The sequence below is a fragment of the Aspergillus foveolatus genome (assembly GCF_047715535.1).
Source record: "Aspergillus foveolatus strain CBS 279.81 unplaced genomic scaffold BDW70scaffold_57, whole genome shotgun sequence".
NCBI lineage: Eukaryota > Fungi > Ascomycota > Eurotiomycetes > Eurotiales > Aspergillaceae > Aspergillus > Aspergillus foveolatus.
The window spans coordinates 100,014-123,048 of NW_027396121.1; the positions used below are offsets into that span (position 1 = coordinate 100,014).

General features: G+C 51.2%; 10 protein-coding genes across 10 annotated transcripts; 5 read left to right on the top strand and 5 right to left on the bottom strand.

Moving 5' to 3' along the window:
• BDW70DRAFT_170554 (glycoside hydrolase 5 family protein) lies at positions 1-1,292 on the bottom strand (the record flags this gene model as incomplete). Its single annotated transcript, XM_073742961.1, has 3 exons — positions 1-797; positions 870-1,005; positions 1,056-1,292. The coding sequence occupies 3 exons, from the start codon at positions 1,290-1,292 to the stop codon at positions 1-3; spliced, it is 1,170 nt and encodes a 389-aa protein (XP_073592983.1).
• Positions 1,293-2,295: 1,003 nt separating this feature from the next.
• On the top strand, positions 2,296-3,225 carry BDW70DRAFT_162855 (putative DSBA family oxidoreductase; the record flags this gene model as incomplete). Its single annotated transcript, XM_073741206.1, has 5 exons — positions 2,296-2,332; positions 2,384-2,462; positions 2,516-2,556; positions 2,627-2,751; positions 2,824-3,225. 5 exons carry the CDS (start codon positions 2,296-2,298, stop codon positions 3,223-3,225), a joined length of 684 nt encoding a protein of 227 aa, XP_073592984.1.
• Positions 3,226-3,490: 265 nt separating this feature from the next.
• On the bottom strand, positions 3,491-4,388 carry BDW70DRAFT_170556 (glutathione S-transferase family protein; the record flags this gene model as incomplete). The annotated part of the gene is made up of 2 exons (XM_073742962.1): positions 4,108-4,388; positions 3,491-4,051 (listed from the first exon to the last, which is right to left on the bottom strand). The coding sequence occupies exons 1-2, from the start codon at positions 4,258-4,260 to the stop codon at positions 3,491-3,493; spliced, it is 714 nt and encodes a 237-aa protein (XP_073592985.1). The 5' UTR covers positions 4,261-4,388.
• A 1,788-nt stretch (positions 4,389-6,176) lies between these two features.
• On the top strand, positions 6,177-7,980 carry BDW70DRAFT_99768 (Zn(II)2Cys6 transcription factor). The gene is made up of 3 exons (XM_073745371.1): positions 6,177-6,572; positions 6,620-7,067; positions 7,120-7,980. The coding sequence occupies exons 1-3, from the start codon at positions 6,209-6,211 to the stop codon at positions 7,802-7,804; spliced, it is 1,497 nt and encodes a 498-aa protein (XP_073592986.1). The 5' UTR covers positions 6,177-6,208; the 3' UTR covers positions 7,805-7,980.
• On the top strand, positions 7,981-9,885 carry BDW70DRAFT_99769 (putative MFS multidrug transporter). Its single transcript, XM_073745372.1, has 3 exons — positions 7,981-8,323; positions 8,384-9,201; positions 9,253-9,885. The coding sequence occupies exons 1-3, from the start codon at positions 8,156-8,158 to the stop codon at positions 9,830-9,832; spliced, it is 1,566 nt and encodes a 521-aa protein (XP_073592987.1). The 5' UTR covers positions 7,981-8,155; the 3' UTR covers positions 9,833-9,885.
• Positions 9,886-11,194: 1,309 nt separating this feature from the next.
• Positions 11,195-12,534, top strand: BDW70DRAFT_170559 (uncharacterized protein; the record flags this gene model as incomplete). The annotated part of the gene is made up of 1 exon (XM_073742963.1): positions 11,195-12,534. One exon carries the CDS (start codon positions 11,195-11,197, stop codon positions 12,455-12,457), a length of 1,263 nt encoding a protein of 420 aa, XP_073592988.1. The 3' UTR covers positions 12,458-12,534.
• Positions 12,535-13,087: 553 nt separating this feature from the next.
• BDW70DRAFT_170561 (uncharacterized protein) lies at positions 13,088-14,497 on the bottom strand (the record flags this gene model as incomplete). The annotated part of the gene is made up of 5 exons (XM_073742964.1): positions 13,088-13,568; positions 13,633-13,775; positions 13,844-14,062; positions 14,122-14,226; positions 14,303-14,497. The coding sequence occupies 5 exons, from the start codon at positions 14,495-14,497 to the stop codon at positions 13,088-13,090; spliced, it is 1,143 nt and encodes a 380-aa protein (XP_073592989.1).
• Positions 14,498-15,634: 1,137 nt separating this feature from the next.
• On the top strand, positions 15,635-17,480 carry BDW70DRAFT_152730 (putative GABA permease; the record flags this gene model as incomplete). The annotated part of the gene is made up of 6 exons (XM_073739488.1): positions 15,635-15,745; positions 15,811-15,881; positions 15,939-16,052; positions 16,100-16,182; positions 16,253-16,630; positions 16,690-17,480. The coding sequence occupies 6 exons, from the start codon at positions 15,635-15,637 to the stop codon at positions 17,478-17,480; spliced, it is 1,548 nt and encodes a 515-aa protein (XP_073592990.1).
• Positions 17,481-18,408: 928 nt separating this feature from the next.
• BDW70DRAFT_142259 (short chain dehydrogenase/reductase family protein) lies at positions 18,409-19,717 on the bottom strand. Its single transcript, XM_073737901.1, has 4 exons — positions 19,529-19,717; positions 19,272-19,482; positions 18,817-19,191; positions 18,409-18,753 (listed from the first exon to the last, which is right to left on the bottom strand). The coding sequence occupies exons 1-4, from the start codon at positions 19,624-19,626 to the stop codon at positions 18,442-18,444; spliced, it is 996 nt and encodes a 331-aa protein (XP_073592991.1). The 5' UTR covers positions 19,627-19,717; the 3' UTR covers positions 18,409-18,441.
• Positions 19,718-21,098: 1,381 nt separating this feature from the next.
• BDW70DRAFT_162863 (uncharacterized protein) lies at positions 21,099-22,280 on the bottom strand (the record flags this gene model as incomplete). The annotated part of the gene is made up of 3 exons (XM_073741207.1): positions 21,099-21,385; positions 21,490-21,729; positions 21,800-22,280. 3 exons carry the CDS (start codon positions 22,278-22,280, stop codon positions 21,099-21,101), a joined length of 1,008 nt encoding a protein of 335 aa, XP_073592992.1.
• Between the last annotated feature and the right edge of the window lie 755 nt (positions 22,281-23,035).

Genomic DNA, 23,035 nt, shown 5'->3' on the forward strand with positions numbered 1-23,035 from the left:
CTAGTGCCGCGGCACTTTCTTCCTGGCCATCTCCCTCGCATGCTGGACGGCCAAGATCTCATACTCCTCCGTTCCATAGTAGATCGAATTCACATCCCCCCACTTCGTTCCCTCCACGGGAAGCACAGTCCCAAACTGCCAGATAAAGTCCGCCGCCACCTGCGTCTCTTTGACTGTTGTCAGCTGCCACGGCCGCTCGAGCTGCGTATGGTTGAGCGGAGTCCCATATTCCTCGAAGACGACGGGCTTGTTGAACCTCTTCCCGATGGCATCGTGCTGCAGCACCCACTCACTGCCCCAGCTGTAGTTGTACCCCCAGGATTCCGGGTAGAGGTGGAAGGTCCCGTAATCGAGCGTCTCGATCTCGAGGTTCTTCACAAAGTCGACTCCCTCTGAGCAATCGTACGCGTAGCTCCCGTCTCCCTCAGGCGGACAGAGCCAGCCTTCGTCTCCGAGCGCAACCATGTGCTTCTTGTCTAACTTTTTGATGTACGTGCTGACGCTCTTGGCCCAATTGTATATGACGGATGGATCACATCCCTTGCAGCGAGGCTCATTGCCCAGTTCCCACGCGAAAATCGCGGAAGAGTCCTTGTACCGGTTGACGATGAATTTGATGTACTCGCGGTATGCCCTCTGGCTTTTCTTGTCTGTGTACCAGGTAGTCGCGTTGCTGCCGAATGCGTTGCTGTAGATGTTTATTCCGCCAAAGTCGTTCCAGTTGTTCATGAATGTCAGGACAAGCTGGATGTCGTATTTCTCAGCGAGGGAGACCACGGTGTCGAGGCGGCGAATGCCTGCGTCCAGATGTCTGTTAGGCTACACCTGCCTGCGGGTGAACGGAGAAGGGAGGACTATAAAAGACAGACCATTAGACCCGTAGTTGATCCCCAATCCACCCTCATACAAGCTTTCATTCAGGACCTGGTAGTATACAGGCTGGCCGGGGTTGGATGGATCGTTGACACCGAAGAAGCCCCAGGTTCGGACGACTTTGTACCCGGTCTGTCATCATCAGTACTCGATCCGATATCCGTCAGGTTGGTGAGGCGTACTTCGGCAATCTGAGAGACAGCAAGCTCGACCTCGAAATCATTGAGCAGATTGCCCAACCACCAGCAGTTCGTACCCGCAAAGTATTGCACTTTGCCGTCAATCTGAAAGTGTCGGCCTACTGCTTTCGACACTTGGTCCCGACCATTGCTGCGGCCGATTGGCGCTGCCGGACTGGCTGCAACAAGGGCGGGAGCCGCACCGGCGAGAAGTCCAAGCACAGCGTGAATGAGTCTCATGACTAGAGATTTGGTCTAGATAATCAATGGATAGAGGGGAATCCTTGAACGGTGTGGAACAGTTTTAGGACTATTATATGTAGCTACGTATCCCCGCAATTTCCGCCTGAAGCTCCGTAGAGCCAAGAGAAGTATAGATTATTCGGGTATTAGGCCACCAACCCGGTCCCTGAGCAGGTCCTGGATCTGGGCCCATCTTGAATCGAAAAATTCCGGGGATAGCGCTAGCTTATTCTGGCGCGGTGATTACCGGAACGGGAACGGAGTGAGGTTATCGAGGATCTAGCTAAAAGCACGTTCCGCCCGACAAACAATATGTATAGAACCGGCGTCGGTGATTCTCACCGACCAAGTACTCAAGCGGCAGCCAAAACTGCTGCAGCAGATGATCGAATTTTATAATTTCGCGGCCTCTCAACCGTTTGGAAGGTACCGAAGCAACGACTCGCGGCAGATTGTCGACGGAATTGTGGAACTTTCTCCGATCATTAAGATGAGGTAAAAACGACGAGTGTAAAGTCGTATGGGTCGGAGATCAAGATATGTTTTTCTACGCATAAATTGGCTCTGTTTATTGGATTCAATGCCTGGAGGTCTAGAGTTACGTTCTTGGCACCATGTGAAAGAGCAGAAATATATAAAATGGCCCATCCACGTGGAGCGGTGTTAAAGCAGAGGTTTTAGACCGAGGATAAAACTGTGGGGGCACTTATAGAAGGTATCTTCCAACTGCCTTTCTGGCTATAGCTTCTAAACAACTGGTGATAGAAGACTCATGAAGACTTATGATGGTTTGGCAGACCAGGTTTCAAATGTCTTGTTATGCTCTTGCAGGATTCCAGAGCCATGGGTCGACTAATACAAAAAAAGAACCTCGGCAATTTCACGCAGATCTTTAACCACGGCAATGTCGCAGAGAGCTCGATCTCTTTTAAGACCACAATTACAGCTGCTGTTGAAGCCGGAGCATCACAGACTCTAGATAACCACCAGTCCAGTCAAAATGGGCCAGAAAAAGATCGAGTGCTACATCGACATCGGTGCGCCCGCCCCCATTCCCGGGTTCAAAACAATCAAGTAACTTCGGGCAGTCTCAACATACAGCTTCTATGCCTTCACCTATCTCCAGTCTAACCGAGCCGCTCTTGAAGCGCTAGACGTTGAAGTCGAGTAAGTCGGACCATTACTAATACCCTATCCACAACCAGGAGTTGACAAGCCAGGTTCATCCCCGTCTTTCTCGGCGGAATCAACGTCGGTAGCGGTTCGTCTGAGCCCACTGTCGCCCTTATTGACTCGGGTTCACTTGGAGCTGACAGAGTTCTAACCAAAAGGAAACAAACCCCCATGGACTCTCCCTGCCAAAGCCGCATACAGTCGATACGACGTCAAACGAGCTCAGCGCTACTTCGGGCACGATTTTGAGGTCCCGAGTTTCTTCCCGATCTTGTCGCTGCTTGTCAGTGTCCTCTCTGTTCACGACTACAGTGAAACGTGCTAGTGTGTGAAGTGAGTACTGACGGAGAGATAGCCGCAACGTGCCCTCACATACATAAAACAAACGTACTCAAAGGACAAATACGAAGCGACCTTTCACTCCTGCTTTGAGTCGTTCTGGTACCGACATATCGACATCTCAAGCCCTGAAAACCTCGCCATTGCACTGGGCACTGTCTTTGATAAGACCCAGGTCCAAGAAATCGTAGCTGGTGCGAACAAGCCAGAGACGAAACAGGCGCTCACCGACGTAACGACCAAAGCTGTCAAGGAGCTTGGAGCGTTCGGGTGCCCGTGGTTCATGGTGCATGATGGGAAAGGCAATGTGGAGCCGTTCTTTGGAAGCGATCGGTTTCATTTCATGTGGGATTATCTGGGACTGCCCCATGGGGATCTGGAGCTGAAGGTTCAAGGCAGAGAGAAGGGGAAGCTTTAGGTAAACTAGGGTTCCTGATCGCGAGGGAGGGAGGCTATCTCGAGTTACGGAGTCCGCAGTGCACTAATATCGGCACAGTTACGGCTGGCCTGGGTTTCATTCAAAACATCGTTGAAGATGATTACGGCGGCAAGAGCAGCATTGCACGCATAGATGCCAGGCGGTTAGCACGGCCAAGCGCTAAAGGAGGTGTTTCTCACATTGAATCATCAAGGCATCAGCAGCTGCCACATTAGGGTTTATTATAGTATATCTCCCTACAATTTCATTTTTTTGCAGCAACGCCGAACTTCTTTGCCGTCCGAGTGCCAACCTTCTCCTCATCCCAAATATAATTGACACTCTCCTGCTTGACGACCTCCTGCGCCCATTTATAGAACTTCGGCACCCGCTTCTCCAACTGGCTCGGCAGCTCCGGCGCAAGCAAACCATACTTGTGCAACGAGAGCAATCGCAGCAGAAAGCTTCCCGTCAGAACCTCGACCTGCGTCAACTTCTCCGCACCGCGGAAAAAGGGTCCTGACCCAGACCCCTCTGGGTACAGCAGACCCTCGACATTGTTCTTCTCGATAGCCGCGACAATGCTCTCCGTCGTGGTGGCGCGCTCTTCCTCGCTCGCGGCCTTCTGGGCCGCGAATGCCTGCGACCAGACCTTGCCGATGAAGGTGTCGACGAAGAAGGAGACGTGGGCGCGCTGGATGGCCCCTTCAGGGGTGTTGGACGGGGGAAGGAGGTGGCTTGGGTGGGCGTCGGCGAGGAGCTGCGCAACAATGGCGGATTCAGGAATAACGGTGCCGTTGTAGGAGATGGTAGGAACAAGGCCGCGCTGTACGTTACGTTTAGTAAAGAATCAAGCAAGTGTCACTCAGAAAGGGTGCATACCGGGTTGACCTCGAGATACCAGGGCTCGCGCGGGGTGTCGAGGTCAATAATCACCTCCTCATACTCGAGACCAAGCTCCTTGAGGGCGATGTGAGCGCGATGGGCCCAGGGGCAGAGGTGGTTTGTGTAGAGGATGATCTTAGGGGTGGCCATGTTGTGCTGATGGACGGGTGGAATCTTTGAAAGGGCAATGCGGGAAGGGAAGAGGAGATAGGGAGAGCGGGGTTATATAGCACATTTTGTTGCGGTGGATTTCTAATCTTTCTGTTGTGTAAAAGCTGGCCAGGATGATGAAATATGGGGTGCTTTGGCTGCTTTGAAATGCAGCGGCCCCGCAAAGAGGGGAAGTGGGGATTACCGCCGGCTGTGATTTTCGGCTGTGCTTATCGATAAAAGTCCACCGATGTTTCTGGCCTTGTGCCATAATAAACATTAATAATCTATATCAGCCGTAAATTCTCATATTCACCTTATCGTTGACATTTTCATCCGCTTGTCACCTCATTCCCTGCTGAGTACACAGGGACTTTGAGGCCCAGATCACTGATGTTAATCATTAATCAGTATGCCCCTGACAAGATATACGATGGGTTTCACAGACGGATATCGATGCCCACTATACGTTGTGCCTCTACAATGCTGCATTTGAGGGAACTGGCCGGAAGGCGCTGCCATAGGGCACTGCAGGAGACATGGGATGAGGCTGCGAGGCTGGCCGGGCAAAGCTGAAATACAGCCTTGCTAGTTGATAACCTTGAAAGACCAGGCGCTTAGCATGTTCAAGGCTCATCTAGTGAATCATTTACCTGCACGTAGTTGCAGGCCTTCTCTTCTAATGCCAACACCCGCTATCCGCCAGATCGGGTCCACAGTCACACTTGGGAATGGAGCGGGACAGGACTGTTCGTCCGAGATAGACTGGCCAACGCTCTTCTTATGGACGGTCTGCTTCGCCGTAAATTCGACGGCCCAGCCCACCGGGAGGGAGTTGAGATTGTCATCCCGCCACCAAGCTATTCTTCGAAGCTCGCCTATTATATGTACCTGTGACGTACTCAGGGTTTTGGCTTCCACGGTCGACCACGTCCTGCATGCTCCAGGTGCAATAAATATCCGTTATGCAGCTGGCCATGTTTTCTTGCAGCGTCTGGATGGTAGACACCACCAGCCCGACGCCCAAGCCCTAAAGGCCGTCAACTCTCAGGCAAAAGCCCGCTGGGCGGGATTTCTCCTCGGGGCACTGCCACAGTTAATCAAACTGTTCGCCAGCAAGGAAATTTCTTTCTCGCAGGCGCTCGGGGCAATGTACCTGGCATCGGCTGTTCTTCGAGCTGCTTATCTTCATTGCAAAGGCCGAGGATGGCTATCCGACTAGCCAGTCGTCAAGGAACAGACGCCCAGAGAAACTCATAAAAGCCTGGGCTCTATGGGCAGTAACACTTGACATTGCCGTCTACTCACTCCCCACCTGGTTTCTCTGGACTAACGTCACGACTGATTTCCGCTCAAACCCGTCGTCCGCCATTTCATTTCTCCAGCATGCGCAATCCTTCTTGACGGCTCGTATATGACCCCGCAGAATGGAGGCGCAATGTTGCATGCGTTGATGTTTTTATATATTGGCGGCCCCCTGGGGATTGCGGTTGGCGCAGGTGTTGCGTATTAGAAGAAGAGGAGGAAAGTGTTCGCAGCCGTGCTGAGAGTTCTGACCATCTTCATCCAGCCGCTGATTCTTTATGGATTGGTTTATGAGTCCGAGGGGACTGAGCAGCCTGGGTGGGTACGTTGGCTAGGGTAGGGTCTCAGAATGTGGAGCTTGACTTGCTTGTCGTTATAAGACTTTTCCAGCATACTGATATAGCATTCATCAGAGTCCTCGACAGCTACACTTCCAATTCTCTAAGCCGTATTGTACTTGATCAAGGGAATGCCACGAAAGTAGGGTAAGCATCATTTTACTGCCTTAGTATTCAGGCCTTAAGATTAGTCACCGCAGATCACGTGCATATCTCTTTGTCACCAGGAAACGAAGCAATTATCCGACGTTGATGCTTTTTAACATCGATAATGACATTATAATCATCGAATAGATTCCTGTACAATGCAGGAGGCGTGCTATACATGTCGCCGACGACACATCCAATGCGATCGATCTCAAACTCCGTGCCGGAAATGCGAGAAGGCGGGGCTGAAATGCCTCGACAAAAGGCCGATCAGGTGGGTGCAGGGAGTCGCTATCCGAGGGGGTATGCGAGGTCGATCGCATCAGAATGAGTCAATCTCGTCGACTCCGGTCAGCGCGATTGAGATGGCGTTGGATCCGTCAATCAAGATTCGAGAACCATTGAACGCACGCGCCTCTACGCAGCTAGTCCCTAAAGACACGCCAATAAGTATACCAGTGTCCATGGAAGATGAGACACTTGCGAAGTTAGACCCAAATACTCGGTATTACTTGAATTACTGTACGATTCTCTTCCTTTATATGTATCTGTACACTGACGGTCCGCAGACAATGACCGGATATGCCAGGTTTTCATCGTATACGATAGCGAGAACAACCCGTTCCGAAGTCTCATATCTCTCGCTCTGAGCGATTCGGTTCTTCTTGACGCCATGCTTGCTCTGGCTGCGCGTCATCGGGCAAACTCTGAGCAACCATTCTCAGCCAATAGAGCAGATGTGTCTCCCGTCTCCACAGACACGGACCGTGAGGCTCTTCAGTTCAAGTATCGTGCCATCCAGGGACTGTCACGGTCCGTCAGTACGCAGCATTCCTACCAGGTTGCAACAGTTGCCACGGTGTTCTTGCTAGTATTCCTTGATCTTCTAGAGTCCGGTTGCGATCGATGGAACTACCACCTGGAAGGCGCGAAGACCTTGATGACGTTGACACCGAGCTCTGACCCTGGCCGCACTATTGAGCGGATACGAAAGTTCATCGTCAAGCAGATTCACTTGTATTCTTCCCTAAACTGAAGATGTTGGAAATCGCTAACTGTTGACCTTTAGGATCGAATCTCTGGGAGCGACCTTTGTTCGACCCGAACTGCTATCGAAATGCCCGTCGATCGATGAGTCCTCGAATCTTCTGGACGATGTTATTGAAGAATCCTTTCTTGGGTGTCCTGAGTTCATTCTCACAGCTGTGCAATTCTTCTCTTTACAGCGAGATACGATTGCGAATGAGAACACCCCCGGTCAGCCTCGAGCTGAGGATGTCCTTTCAATCCTTGATGCCGTGAGAGACTTTGACTGCCGTGCGTGGGCTTCGGCCCTCCCGCACGAGTCTGTGATACACGATCTTGATGGTCTAACAAAATTGGCGCGAGCGTACCAACTCGGTGGAATACTGTACGGGCAGCGGGTACTTGATGCCGTTGAGAAAACCCGAACTTCTCGGGAGAGCGTCCTATCCGAACTAGTCGATATTATTACCTCATTGCAGCCGACCAACCTCCTCAAGTGCACCCTCTGGCCCATCACAATAGCGGGCCTAGAATGCGAGACAAGACGGCAGAGAGATCTGCTTATACAAGCTCTCAAGAAGTTCTGGCAAGATACCAAGTGCTCGAACGTCACAAGCGCCGCCGACATCCTGCAAAATTATTGGAGCAAGACCGACCACAATCCAGACGTGGCGAATGATTGGATCTTCGATATTGGCCGGTCAAGCCATGACTGGCTCCTCATCTAGCATGGTGCCCCACTCCAATGAGCTGCCTAAAACGGTTACTGGCCGCCGACGTCAGGATTCTGGAAACAGTGGAAACGCCCGGTCTACCCCACCAGAGCCTGGCTTAAGAAGTTTACGGCCCCGAGCTCCTTTTCGGCTGGCCCAAAGCCAAGCCTTGAGCCAGCTTTTCCTATCCGCTCGACTACTCCAAAAAGAAGGTCTGGGGAGAAGGGTTGTTTGCATTACGAAACAAAAAACTCGCCTACAAATCTCCCGGACTATATAAAACCTACGATGCCTGACTTTGTATTGAACTCTGGTCAGTAGCATGGATCGTTGCATTTGCTCACCTGCACCGACTTTAGCCAGACGATGACGCTTCGCCAGAAGTCGGAGCAATCCTCACCACCAAGAGATAATGGCGCGGGTCTCGATGAAGCGTCACTGGAGAGGCTCGGAAGGGAGCGACCACCATTCTTCTCGGGCGCGTGGCCAGAAGTCGCCTTTTGCTTCTCCATCATTATGTCGCAAATTCTGGCGGTAAGCCGTAGCCATCCTTCCAATGTAGCACTGTTTAGAATTAGCGCTAAGCCGCCACAGGAGTACTACATATCAGGCTCAAATGTCCTTTTACCGACATTGATAGAAGAATTGGACTTTCCCCCCGCGTCCGCGATATGGCCGTCAACCTCGCTATCTCTAGCCGTGACTTCGACCTTGCTTATCTTCGGCCGACTCACGGATATGTTCGGTGGCTATGCAATCTACATTGCCGGAGCCGGATGGCTGACGATATCGTCGATTTTATGCGGCGTCTCGCAGTCTTGGCTCATGCTAGTCATTTTTCGAGCTCTGCAAGGCCTTGGTCTCGCGGCATTTCTCCCCTCCGGTGTCATGATTCTAGGTAAAACGTATCGACCCGGCCCTCGGAAAAACTTTGTTTTCAGTCTCTATGGCGCCTGTGCTGCGCTGGGGTTCTTCGTCGGTATCTTCTTCTCTGGCCTCTGCAGCCAGTATCTTAGCTGGCGGTGGTATTTTTTTATCGGCGCCATTTTATCCGCCATCACTACGTTGTCATCGACTTTTTACATCCCTCGGGACTTCAAAGAAACGAGGGGCAATGGTGCAACCATGGACTGGACCGGATTGGCATTATCAGTGTCAGGCTCAGTCCTCTTCGTCTTCGCTATCGCCCACAGTTCCTATGCCCCGCAGGGATGGCGCACCCCATATATCCCCGTCTGCTTTGTACTCGGCGTTTCGCTTCTTGCGGCGTTGACCTACGTGGAAGGCTGGGTAGTTAAGAATCCGCTTCTGCCAGGGGATATATTTGCCGTAAAGTACATGAAGCCACTCGCAATTGCGCTGCTCTTCTTGTACGGAAGTCTCGGTGTATTTCTCCTCTACGCTGTCTTATAGTAAGTTCTTACTCTCGCCGTCTCCCTTAAACCCCACTAACTCGTATCCAGCATGTCTGACTTCATGGGCGCCACACCATTCCAAATGGTCGCCTGGACCGTACCCATGGCTGTCGGCGGGCTAATACTCTCCTGCGTTGGCGGGCTTATATTTCACCGTGTTTCGGGTACAATCCTCCTCATGATATCCTGCCTCGGCTACGTCGGTTCAGGCTTGTTCTTCGCTGTCGTCCCGCAAGGCGGCAATTACTGGGCGTTCGTATTTCCCTCGATGATTTGCGGGACAATTGGGATTGACATCTCTTTTAACCTCGCAAATATTTTCATCACGACGAATATGCCGAAATCGAAACAGGGCCTCGCGGGGGCACTCATCAATTGTACGCTTCATATGGGGATCGCGGTGATGCTGGGCTTCGCGGATATTGTGCATACCGAGACCGGGTACCTGGGCGCAAGGAAGAGCTACAAAGCAGTCTTTTGGTACGAGGTTGGACTGGCGGCTTTTGGACTAGTCGTTGTGGCGCTTTTCGTTAGGATTAAAGAGGCGAAGAGCGAGTTGACTTTTGATGAGAGGGAGGCGCTCGCTGCTGAGGCAAGGGGTGAGAATATTGTCGAGGAGAGGGTTTGACATTGATGACCTTGGCGGCACCTTTATGACTGTCTGTACATAGAAATCTCTCTTGCTTGACTAGAGATATACCCGAGGCCACTTTATATTGAGAAGTCCATTACATTAGAGGAATTAGAGTACTTGTAGGTGGTACAGTACAAGTAGAAATTTCTGGTTAACTATAATATTACATCGTATCCAACTTTATATGACCGAGCAGCTCTCAGACTGGCAGTAATTCATACTCAGCATAGTTATGTCAGGCTAGATCCATTTTGATAGCTTAGCAACTGAAGCTGCTGTAACCAAAATATTATCTCAATTTTGCCCGATACATACCACATGCCATCATATATTATCACTACATTCATATCGGATGAATGCCCGTTCAGAGCGCCTCGCCTGCATCTAGTACGCGACTCAACCCGAGCAAAGAAAACTTGATTCGAATACCAGTCACCTACTGAGGAAGGGCGTCCTCCAAAAGCTCCCTTAACACCAGTAAACAACGCGCTTCAAGCCAGCCATGCCCAGATACTCGCGGCGTCCACAAATTGACGAGTTCATCTCCGTTCAACCAATCAGCACCAATGTCACCCGTGTACATGGCATCAAGCACGACCACCATATCATGTAATGATCTGCCTGGCCCTAGAAAACTAGTCCCATCCCGGAAGGAGATGACTTCGACCATCCTGCGAGCCCCAATATTGGACTGAGCAGATATTGCCCTCTCATGCCACCCTATCTCCGGCCAATCCCTCCTTTCTTGCAACTGAGCCGGAATTCATTTCGTAGCACCAACGAATACACTCCGATGAACAAGGAAGTCTGAATGACTCAGGTAGAGACGAGCACCGACACTCACATACGATTGACAGTACTGTTTTGAAAATAATTGCGAAGTGCAGTGCGGAAGATCATCGGCAGCCGGCGCTCGGAGAGCAGAAACAGGCCATTTGCCTGCTTAGTAATTGAGTAGAGAGCCTTTGCGACGGCGTCAATATCGGCGAGTGCGTTATACTCATTGGCAACCGTGACGCCCTGCAGGAAGGGGATCATTCTATGGAACTGCCCCATTAGTATGTATTGAGACGCCTAGCGCATGGTTCATGCTGTCTATCCAGGGCTCGATGGACTAGGGTTGGAACGTGAGTGACCGAACCAGGCAATTCTCGCGTATTCGTGCTTAGGGACGCCTGATTTGCCAGTAAACGTTAACTCCACACCATAAAGTTTGGATCCGTCTATGAATAATGAATTAGTGGATAGACATTTACCTACATATAGGGTGGACTCCCTAGACAGCTCTTTCAATTGCTCCAGCTTCATCACACGGCAACAGTCGCATTGACGTTAAAATCCTCGAGACTGTTCAAAATGCCACTCACAATCCACCTTGACAACCACAAACCATGCTACTTTGGCAACGAGACTATCTACGGGCGGGTTATCTTTGAATCCTCAAGTATAACGAGCTTCCAAGACATCCGACTGTCATTTACTGGTCGCTCCAAGGCACGGATTCAAAAAGTCAAGGGATCTGGAGCTCCCGCTGCAAACTACCGCAGCAGGTGCATCTTGTTCGAGAAGGAGAAGATTCTGGTACATTTAAATGGAGAAGCCCTGCCACCAGGCAGACACGAGTGGCCATTCCAGTTCTCATTTCCGACAGCCGCGCGATCTTCGGTTAAATGGCCGGAAAGGCAGCCTTTCCGGAGCGACGCTAATCATCCCCTGCCGCCGGTTTTTGCAATCGAGACTGGTGATAAGGCAAGAAGGGTCTCCTGTACGATCGAATATCGCATTGACGCAAAGGCTATGAAACCGCAGCGAGGGCTCTTCTCGAGCACTAGGCCACTGTTCTCTGAACAAGTGAGGCTGAATTTCATGCCTGATTTTGCAGTCGCGGATGACTGCGAAAGCGACCGCGCAGCGGAGATATACCAACAGCGGAAAGAACAAGTCTTCAGTATCCGCAGCATGCTATTACTTCCAGAGAACAAGGGGCGGAGTTTGAGTACGGGGGAGAAGATCCAGGGCTGGTTTGCGCCTGGGCAGCTGCCCAGATTCAGCTTCACGGCATCTTTTTCATATCCAACGAGAGTAGTTAGTTCTACTCAGGTCCAATGTTCGTTAGATATTACGCCGCACATGGAGGACTCTTCGGTGACATCTCTCCCACAGATGATCATGAAGTCAATATCTATTACGGTAATCAGTCGAACAGCAGCCCGAGCCGCGCCATCGATAATGGGCGCCATATCAGCGGATCTAGAGGACAAGATTGAGATATTATCACGGACGTCCCTGCATAAGCCAGTCTCGGGGAAAGTAGATCTGGGAATGGAATTCGGCCCGCTGATGCTGAGGCATACGGACGTCTCCTTTCAGACGTTCAATATCTGCAGGAGATACTTTTTAAGTGTGTCGATTGTGCTTGTGTGTGCTGAGAGAACAAATGAGTTCAAACTAACCGAACTACCGTTTGAAGTAGTTGCAAAGGTTGAGAGGTCAGAGAAGAAGAATCTAGGTTTTGAGCTTGCTGAAGCTACTGAGGGTGCCCCGCCGGCTTACACATATTCAGGACCGTTGTCCCCAAGGTCGTTTGATGAGGTGTGGGAAGGGGAAGCAGCTGAATAAATGCTCTATCGCTCCTGTGTGAGCTCCACTAGGCCGATGTTTGTAGCCGGGGTTACCTAGATCTATGGTCACCGACCGACCAACTGCAGTGACGGAAGATAGGTCAACAATAGCTGAGCAGATCTCGTTGTTTGCGCCAGCTTGGATGAAAAGAAATTTCGTGAACGAAATTTCGATGGCTTCAACTCTGGTATAGGAACCGGGGTACCTGATACGGGACTAAGCATTATTGCTCGCCCAAGTCTCTGTCAGAGGGTATAGCAACATAGCTGCTGAAAGGGTATGGAGAGGGCTTACAAGAGGCTGGATATGAAAGTGCTCTCGGCTTCATTGAGGTGAATAGGTATAAAGCAGTTCATTGTAGTAGTACTTGCCAAGGGGACAGGCAGTTCACAGGCTGCTACAATCCTAACATACTAGGTTGCTGATACCACTTTGGCAGGCATAGTTGTTCAGCCCTAGGTAGATAGACCCAAAGCAACCCAGGCAACTTTATGCAACTGGCCTTTACACTGCTATACTCAAGGTTGAGCCGCTCAATGGCAGCGGAGAGAAGTGAGTATTACTATAAATCTATACATACATACCCCGTCGACGATTTTACCGTCCGGCTTATTACAGCATCATATGTCAATATCTCAAAGACTGGTAGATTGGCTGAGCCGCGGCCGGAGGCCTCGCTCTCTCATCAAGCTCAATAGCTTCATCCTCCACACTCCACTGCACAGACCTGAGAATCTGCAGCCCACTACCGCTAGGTCCCTCCTCATTATGTGTATCGCCGACGAGTCTCGCCCGGTCGCCGCCGGCATGGCTATGCTTATAACTATATGAGAAATTCCGGTTCGTATTCCCCTCGGAATCCGTTGACACCCCAGTTCCCGACTTGGATTTATACGCTGACCGCGCATACCGATCTGTATACGAGATCCCGTCCTTGTCTTCGTATACCGCGATGATGAACTTAAATGAAGAGGTGATTTGACATACAATACTGAGTGAAAGGTAGATCTCTGTTGTCGTTGATGTGTACGCGCCGAGGAGGGTCGGGTACCGCGAGGAGAGTTGGCGCTTGAGGTAGTAGAGCCGGAGGGCGGAGAGGGGGATCAGTCTATCAGGGTTTGTGTTAGATTGTCTGAGCAGGATGGAGGAAAAAAGACGCGCAAGGTACATACACGATGCGGCCGCCCAGAGCCAAGAAGACCATGAGCTTCTTCCTCGAAGCTATCTGCACAGTGCTGACAGCCCAGCCCGAGTAGGCTACGAGCAGCACTTCAGTCACAACGTCGAGTGCCGTCACGGCTTGCCAGTGAGCGAACTACATCCTCGATTAGACCTATCCCAATAAATAGAAGGGTATATAAGACCAAGACGGAGGACTCGCACCAGATTACCACATTGTGCACTGATATCGTGCCACGGATCGTTTCGACACCGGATCGCGACAAGGAACAGAGCTACCACGGTCCAGATAATCGTCGCCGCGAGGATGGAACGGATAACCCGACGCGGCAGCTGGGAAAACAGCGCTTCGTAAAACAGACAGGTCGATATCTTCGAAAACCCTAGTGCAACAATGAAGAGGATGTCGGCGGCATACCCGGCCTTGATCCCATTGTCTTCCCTTAGAAAGGCATAGCAGACCGGTAAGGAACGGTACGTACCTTGAGCATCCGAGCCTGGCCAGTCGCAGAGCTAGGGCCGATGCGTGTCCCCCATCCATAGTGAACTTGTGCTAACGCGACCGAAGCCTGGGTGAACGCTATAGCCTGTCGCTTATCAGACCCCGAAACCCAATCCTATATTATTGGCGCGACAAGAGGGAGACTGGCTAGGTAAACCCACCACGAGCCCGGCGAAAACATAGTCGTCCGCCTGCACGATTCGTTTGCGATGCAGCGAAAACACCCTCGCCAAGACACTTGCCAGAGTCAGCACGATATAGAACGAAGTGAGGACGACGACCAGCCCGCTATGGTCGTTCTCATTATCCGCTGTAAGCGGGGCCCTCACACCGGGGGGAAACGTGGAGGTCGACATGACATGAAGAGCTAGTAAACAAGAGAACAGGACAAGACGCGGATCATTGGGGCCGGTCGAGGTTTTAACAAGCAAGAGAGGACATGCAGGACTTGCTTTGCTTTTTACGCTGTGCGCGCCTGCCATGGCAGCAGCGAGGAGGTGCGGCTTTGACTGTGAGGGACCGCGGCAGCGGGTCCGACGATCGACTCAGTCGAATCAAACCGAGCTCTTTTTATTGTGAAATCAGCGATGTCGAGTCCTCGTGGCAATGTTTCAAAGGGGTTCCGGACCGCTGACCACGAGCTGAAGGAATTCGGTTGCAAAAAAGACCCGGCCGGTTGCACGCGCATTCCATTACTTGCCGAACGTGCACGGGGAATGTGACCACTGGCATTGCGTGGTTGAGCGATTGGTCGTACAGGAAATGCAGCAAGGGAGGGTTTCTGTGCAGAAAAACACTCGAACTAGTCGAGCTTCTATGCAGATCTCTAATAGACTCCGGAGAAAGCATAAGGAGCCCGGGGTCCCTTGTTGAACTGCTAGCGGACTCGAGCAGGACTCGAAGAACGGTGAGCTTTGATAGCGCCCTCGAGATGCCAACCCTAAAAAGGTCGAAGCCATCCCCAGTTCGGCCAACCATATTCGACAAGATGCGACACCATCCTCAGATCGTCTCGATTGACGGGACCACAAAGGAATGCAGCAGCCACTAATGCATCGAAGCCCAGGTTGTACCACACAAGCACACTTGGCGGGAGATCACATAGCCAATACAAAGGAGAGGAGCCGTCTCCTCGCCCGGCCGAGCCTATTCAACAGACTCAAAAGTCCAAACGGCCGAGCCCGGCTCGTCTCTGCTTTGTTGATCTCGCCACAGCTTTCATGCTGAAGCAGAGCATCTGATCGCATTCGGGGCATTTAACGTGGAAGACACGCTTTCTCCCTTTCATGGTGCCCCTTGCGTCCCAGCCTCAACTGCTGACCCTGACCTCCGTCTCATTTCATCCCCTCCCCCTTCACTTGAATTTTCTGTTTTTCCTATTTTTCTATTTTTTCTTATTGCGTCTCCTCCCCTGCTAGCTTGACAGGAAGTCATATAACGCGATAAACATCGTTATCATGCAGGTGCACACCAAACCGCCCCGGCTCGGGACGATGGACGTCGAGGTCCATTCGCCGGCAGGGAGCCATGAGGGAGGGAGACAGGCAGGAACGGTGCTCGACGATACCGATATGCATCGCATGGGAAAGGTCCAGGAACTGAAGGTGCGTTTGGTTGACCGATCTGACCGTCAATTCGATTCCAACCCTCACAGTCTTGAATATGACAGCGAAATCTGCGTCCCGTCGCCGCACTGAGTTTTGCGTCGGTTTTACAGGCGACCTGGGAGTTTGTTTTGATGTGCCACTCTCCTCTATATTTCGCACCGAAATAGGGCTAATCCATTCTGCGGCTTAGCTCGAACACTGAAGGCCTCGAGAACGGAGGACTGGCCGGGATGTGTTGGTCGATGATCTGGACATTTGTGGGCTTTGGGTTCATTATTGCCTCGCTCTCAGAGATGGCTTCGATGTAAGCACGTACCTGACGCTTATTTATCCCTTAACTCACATCGATAGGGCACCGACATCCGGCGGACAGTACCACTGGGTCTCCGAGTTCGCTTCGCCGCGATACCAGAAATTTCTCAGCTACCTTACAGGTAACTGGCCTCTGCCATCTTCTCCCCCATTATGCAGTCCCGGTTCCAACTGACCGCTCTGCCCACCCAGGCTGGATGTCCGTCCTCGCCTGGCAGGCCGGTTCTGCATCGGGCTCCTTCCTCACGGGTACGATCATTCAGGGCCTGATCACGATCCGCAATCCAGACTACAGCCCTGAAAACTGGCACGGGACGCTGTTCGTCTTTGCCATGATCTTCGTCATCTACATCTTCAATGTCTACGCCTCTGACGCCATGCCCGTGCTCAATAACCTCCTCATGATATTCCACGTGCTATCATGGTGCGTTATACTCATCGTGCTGTGGGCCATGGCGCCCCATCGGACCGCCAAGTCGGTGTTCACAGAATGGTCGAACCAGGGAGGTTGGAGCAGTATAGGACTGAGTGTCATGATCGGGCAGATCAGTGCCATTTATGGCTCACTGAGTAAAAACCCTCGCCCACCCCCTTGTCGTGGCGGAGTACACTGATAACTATGAGCACAGGTTCCGACGCAACAGCGCACATGTCTGAAGAAGTCAGCAATGCCGGCCGCAATGTCCCTCTCGCCATAGCCTGGGGCTACTTCACCAACGGCATCATGGCCATCGTCCTGCTGATTGCATACCTCTTTTCAATCCCCTCTGTCGAGGATGCGCTTTCTGACGAAACGGGGTTCCCGTTTCTTTACGTCTTCAGAAATGCCGTCTCCACGGCGGGTGTCAATGGGCTGACATCGATCATCTTGATCCCGGTGATCTTTAGCAACATCTTCTTCAACGCCTCGACGTCCCGTCAGACCTTTGCCTTCGCGCGAGACAGGGGTCTCCCATTCGCGGACTGGATTGCGCACGTTGATAAGCGGCGCAAGATCCCCGTAAATGCGATTTTCCTCTCCTGCCTTATCAGCTGCTTATTATCGCTTATCAACATCGGCTCTGAAACGGCGTTCAACGCCATTATCTCGCTCAACGTCGCGGCCTTGATGTACAGCTACATCATCTCGATCAGCTGCGTCATCTACAGGAAGGTCAAATGTCCCGAGACCCTGCCAGCTCGACGATGGGATATGGGCTCTTGGGGGTTGCCGGTCAACATAATCGGACTGGTCTATTCGAGTTTCGCGCTCTTCTGGAGTCTCTGGCCAGGTCAGAAGCATGTCACGGCCGAGACTTTTAACTGGAGTGTTGTGATATTCGGCGGTGTTTTCGTCATTAGTCTGATTATGTATGTGCTTAAGGGGAGAAGGGAATATACGGGGCCGGTTGTTATTGTGCAAAGGGTCCGTGTTGACTAAATACTGGGATTAAGGGTAATATCAAGTGCGACACAACCAGCCCTTCATAATGAGCTTGAGAGGCGAACGGACGCAAAAATTGAGGCCACTTCGGCCTGCTGGCAATGGTAAGACACAGAGCATAACGTCTGGATATGGAGGTGTCTTTCGAACAAGTCTGATGATTTGTGCCTCAAATTAGCTTGTTCTGTCCAGGAAACGCCTTCTCGGCAGTATTCATGAAGGTTGTTTTTGCGTCTAGTAGAATTATTCAAACCAAGATATATAGTACTACATCTAAATCCCACAGAATCAATAGGGGTCTATAAAAGTTGCTTAGCAATGGGGCAGGTAGGAGTTGGTTCTTGCGCCTGGGATATCTGAGCCATACTGCGCAGACTCGGCCTCAGCCACGTGTCTAGGCAGCCAAAAAGCTTTCGGTATCGCCTTGTATCAGCCATGACTGTATCAATCTCTCTGTTTTACGAAAATCACGTAAACAGCCTGCGGGTGACTGCACCCTCGGGATTTGCCATGTTATAGGGAATTCTAAGCCCTTTTCCCACTCCACTTCCAACGCTTGAGCAGTCAAGGAGAGAATGCCAGAGCGGCGTCTTAAGCTGAAACTATATACCATCATCCGTTCCAATTTCGAGAGGGCTGCCGACGTCAAACGGGCAGGAAGGCTTTGCACACTCAGCCATGAGCCAAGACAATTCATAGGACCTGATGTAGGAGCTTCATAACTTGCCAGACACCGATGTACTATTGAGAGATCAAGCAAGAAATCTCCCGATCTAACGTAAAAAACGATGCGTGATGCAAGGTTACCTCATATAGCTCTAATGATTCAGTGTCCTTAATAACATAGTTCAAAGTGGATCTTCCTGAAATATATTATCAATCATACCACGTCAATTTCAAAAATATAATAAAGGCATTCGTTAATGTACACCAGGCGAAGTCAAGTATCCAGGCAGTGCTATGCTGAAGTCCAATCCGCCACTGCATCATTCCCGAGAATATCCCTGATCATCCGGTGGCTGAGATCCCAGAGCGCGGCCCCCAGGACGGGATCTGAGGCGAGACTTGATTCCTTACCGGGTTGGCCGACATCCTGCAGGTAATATCCGTTCCAACCCTTTTCCTCTACCTCCGGGCTGGTCGCTGCGTAAAGCGCGCTGTACGAGCCCTGCTCGACATTGCGCCCAGCAGCCAACATGACCGTCGTCAACAGTTTTCCGAAGAGGCCAGGGTACGCATCTTTCCATTGCTGCTGCATAGCCGTGTTGACCTGTTCCAGTTAGTGCCTCACGATCCAGAACCTAACTGATCATGAGGAAGCAGAGAGACTTACAGCGCCGGGGTGGACGGAGAGAGCATAAATGTTGTCACCATCAGGCTTGATGACTTTCTCTAGAAGACCGTACTTGACTCCGAGAATGATAGCAAGCTTCGTTCGCCCGTATCGCTCCAGCGGTCCGAGATCAGGGTCGTTGATCTCCTCGAGAGATCCGAACTTGACCCCCGACGGTGCCGCGCGGTGCTGCTCAGACGACTCAAAGACCACCCGAGGCGCAGGCGTGTCTGGCATCTTCGAGGTCTTGCGGAGCAGTGACCACAACAGATTCGTCAGGTAGAACTGCCCTAGCCAGTTTACTTGGAAGTGCCGCTCGATTTTGTCGTGTGTTTCTCCATACTGATGCACGTTGATGCCTGCTGATAGGATAAGCTAAAGAAGATTTAGCCCTGTATACTCATATGCATTCCAGGTACCTATATCTCGTCACCAGGGTACAGAGCGCGACTGACCAGATCCAACCGCTCCTCCTTCTCGACAAATCTCGACGCGACCTCTCTGATTTGGGCCAGATTGCCCATGTCACACGGCACCCACTCGATCTTTGCATCGGACCCGGCTTCCTCCTTGATCTTGTCGATCGCTTCTTGCCCTTGGTCCTCCTTGCGGTTGACCATGATGACGCGGGCGCCGTTCAGCACAAACGTCCGGGAGATCTCATAGCTGGCAGTTTATCAGCATAAATCTACTTTAGGGGCCAGAGGCTCACCCTATGCCAAACGCGCCGCCCGTTATTATTGCAACACGGCCGGAAAGATCTTCGACCGTCTTCTTGGGGCCGATAATAGGCTGGAGAACAGATTGCATCTTGCTTTTTCTTGAGTACGTCTATCCCGCTACGTGACTCGTCTTCTTTCTTGTTATATCTGAATAAATCTCTGTTTCATTGTGAGAGTTTGAATGTAGATCTCGGATGGCCTGGTGTTTTAAAGCTGCTCTAGCACGCCTTGCACTTGTTGCCGACCTAGCCAGGCGTGATGTCATGTTTACGTGGAAACGTGACCATTAATCTCATAGATTGCACAAGATTTTTCAGTCCTGCAGGGGATTTCAGGTTTAACTTGCCTATTCCCACTCTTTGGCTCTTCCTTAGCGCCACAGCTGGCGACTAGACCATGTCTGCCGTAGGTAGTTAATTCGAGCTGTACAGACTAAAAGAGTACCGTATGAAGCTTTACCTTGGGAAGTCACCTACACTCTGCAAACTCCCGGCATCATATGAGAATTCATACAATTGGCAGGCGGAGTGAGTCAGGAGGGCGCCTCAGTACAGTTACCCCTCTCCTTTTCAGTTGTTCATTTACTTCATCAGGCGCTGTGATTGGGTTCTTCCCCTACTTAGAGTGTATATTTTGGTTTTGGCTCCACTTTTCTCTCTGGTTCCTTCTATACCGAAGATGGCTACCCTATAGCTCGATGAATGCATGATCGCGTGGGTCTGTGCCTTACCTATGGAGGCTGCAGCTGTCGAGGCCATGCTCGAATAGATCCACAACCCATCCCAGCAGATGACTGATCTGAATGCCTACGAGCTCGGCGAACTCAACGGCCATTATTTAGTCATGGCCTACATACCAGATGGAGTGCAGGGGACTGTGTCTGCTGCCACCATCGTATCTCGCATGCAGTTGTGCTTCCCTGGCGTTTGTGGTGCTGTTGAGAAGACTCAGAGTCATGGATTGGCTAGTTTGAAGATTCCGCGGGAGGCCAGGTTTGATGGGTGTTGATTATCGTAAGGACCATGTCTCTCAGTGATGGATTAGCAAGAATTAGTAGCGGACACTTCATCAGAGGCTTTTGGTCTTCAAACCATATCTCTTCTCCAAGCCAACAAATAAGTTGGACGGCACTCATAGTCATTATACAACGAACTGCAGAAGTCACTTCTCTCGTGACACAAGATCTGAACCATCATAAACTCCCCGAGCCAACCTGTGTGACTGCGCCATGACCAACTAATCGTCATTTGAGGAACATTGAAATAATCAGAATCCGGCGGGCCCATTTACGCATCCCTCCCAGCTGCCGCAGTGGGTTGCGGCCTGCTGCGGGACTGCGGATCGCAACTAAGCTGGATCGCGCTTGTATATTAGATTAACGTGTACATACTGCAGACTAGATAGCGGTCCATCAGAGATCAAAGCTATAGTAGCCAGATATCCAGATACAGTATTATGCTTTTGGATAGGGCTAATAATATCGTGGTTATATCAAGCCCACATCCCCTCTGGCCCTCACACCGTTATTACGCCTACGTACATTTAAAACCAATCTGGCGCTCAAACCCCAATGCAGATATAATACCCAAGCCAGAGGTTCGAGCAGGAAGCATCAAGCTGTGTATTCCACTGACGCAGCTGCGCAAGCGTGATTCCCGCGGCCGTGTAAATACTCCAGCAGCTGTCTCCGTCCGCAATCAGGTGGTAGGATTTGCAGTTTGACACAACGCCAGGCATCTGCGGTGTCGGGCCGGATGTGAGTTCCGGAGACAAGGAGGTGGTTGTGCTAGTTGTGGCGCCGGGAACGTGCACGCAGACGTAGTGGTCGAGCCAGAGGTTCGTGCAGTCTATTAAGGGGTTTGTCACATTAACAAAGAGTTAAAACTAAATGAGTGAAAGGGAGAGAAGAGAGAGAAGAGGGAGAAAAAAGAGAAGGAAGAGAGGGCCGTACTCTCGTCAATCGCGGTGCTCCATTCCTTGAACTGTGTGGTCGAGATACCGTTTGCCCTGGCGATGCTATCGCAGCTGTCACTCGAGGAAACCTGGTAAAATCCATCACAGTTATCCGCGCTTCCTGGAAGCTGGGGCGTAGGACCCGAGGGGTCCTTAGTTAGCTCGGGGGAACTGGATGAAGTGGTCGTGCCGGGAACGTGGACGCAGATATAGTAGTCCATCCAGAGGTTGGAGCAGCCTAGGAACAGACGAAGGAGGTCAGCTATTGCCTCAAGAATCAATGCAGGTAAGGGATGCAGGTGGCATACTGTCATTTATCTCATTATTCCAGCTCAATAGCTGTGCCGTCGTAATACCATGGGCCTTGGCGATGGTATCGCACTGGTCGCCGGAAGAGACTTTGTAGAAGCCATCACAATTATTGACAAATCCAGGCATAGTGGGCGAGTTGCTGGGAGCTGTCGTGGTGGTGGTTGTGGTTGACTTCGTGGTGGTAGTGGTGGTCGTGGTCGTAGTAGATTTCCACGAACTCGTCGTCAGCGTTGTTCCCGGTTCATCAGTCACAGTGCCGATAACACAGTATGTCTTGCTCGTATCGAGATCAGGACAGGTAATGCCGGGGTTCAGCTGCTGTAGAGTTTCGACGTCCAGGCCCCAACTTCCCGCCAATGTCTCGCACGTATCTCCCGCAGAAGCGGGCACAGAAAACGTGCAGTCGACGACGCGGCGAGAGAACGCGGAGACTAAGGCGGGAGCGAGTCCAGCGGCGACGAAATGGGTGAGCTGCATTTGAGGGTCGTGGGCTTTGACTCTGTAAGCAACTTGATATATTGTTTAGCGACGCCTTGTTAAGGGCAGATGGGCTAATCGAATACCACGTGGAAAGCTGCATCAGTACGGGGAGATCTTTCAGCTACCACGGTTTCAGTAAAGGTTTATATAGTCATCCGCAACAGGCAGACGTGCGCCGTGCCTTCCGGCCTGTATCCCAATACACCTCCCCACCCATATGTTGCGGCTCATTTTCTTTGCCACTACATTTGGTGTCGTCGAACCTCCAAAAACCCCGGTTAGTTGTTATATTACTAGGCCTGTTTTCTTGTGGTAAAAGACTAGCGCAATGAAGTGGATACCGGAGTGTGAAGGCCGAATAGTTGAATATCCCCCAGAGGTTAATATACTTGCAAGTCTAGATTCATATCCTTGGGTGTCCACGAAGAATGTTTGTATTAATCGGGATGCCCTTGTGATTTGCCTGTCTGGGTAACTGTATAACTACAGAATACCCACATAAGTATACAGCCGCTTCATCTCCTGGTCGGTGAAGCATATTAGCATTCCTCATCGATTGGTTGCTGAAGCTGATGCATCATGCAACCGAGCCTCAGGTGTACCACTAAAGTTTGAATCCCTAGTCTTTTCCGTGTGTGTGCAGTGCAATTTTATATCCTAATCGGGTTAGGTAAGGGAGTATTGAGTAATTTCCAGTCAATAAGCGAGCGAAGCATAGAAGCAGGGCCGCCACTTACAGATTGTTGGGCCTT

What these genes read in the sequence shown, in the direction of transcription:
- BDW70DRAFT_142259 (XM_073737901.1), bottom strand. Translation starts at nt 19,626, where the DNA reads ATGCAATCTGTTCTCCAGCCTATTATCGGCCCCAAGAAGACGGTCGAA. An exon ending in GGCGGCGCGTTTGGCATAGG is followed by an intron (nt 19,483 to 19,528) that starts GTGAGCCTCTGG and finishes ATAAACTGCCAG; the next exon opens with CTATGAGATCTCCCGGACGT. An exon ending in AGGAGGAGCGGTTGGATCTG is followed by an intron (nt 19,192 to 19,271) that starts GTCAGTCGCGCT and finishes AATCTTCTTTAG; the next exon opens with CTTATCCTATCAGCAGGCAT.
- BDW70DRAFT_99769 (XM_073745372.1), top strand. Translation starts at nt 8,156, where the DNA reads ATGACGCTTCGCCAGAAGTCGGAGCAATCCTCACCACCAAGAGATAAT. An exon ending in TTATGTCGCAAATTCTGGCG is followed by an intron (nt 8,324 to 8,383) that starts GTAAGCCGTAGC and finishes AAGCCGCCACAG; the next exon opens with GAGTACTACATATCAGGCTC. An exon ending in CTCCTCTACGCTGTCTTATA is followed by an intron (nt 9,202 to 9,252) that starts GTAAGTTCTTAC and finishes ACTCGTATCCAG; the next exon opens with CATGTCTGACTTCATGGGCG.
- BDW70DRAFT_99768 (XM_073745371.1), top strand. Translation starts at nt 6,209, where the DNA reads ATGCAGGAGGCGTGCTATACATGTCGCCGACGACACATCCAATGCGAT. An exon ending in TCGGTATTACTTGAATTACT is followed by an intron (nt 6,573 to 6,619) that starts GTACGATTCTCT and finishes GACGGTCCGCAG; the next exon opens with ACAATGACCGGATATGCCAG. An exon ending in ATCGTCAAGCAGATTCACTT is followed by an intron (nt 7,068 to 7,119) that starts GTATTCTTCCCT and finishes GTTGACCTTTAG; the next exon opens with GATCGAATCTCTGGGAGCGA.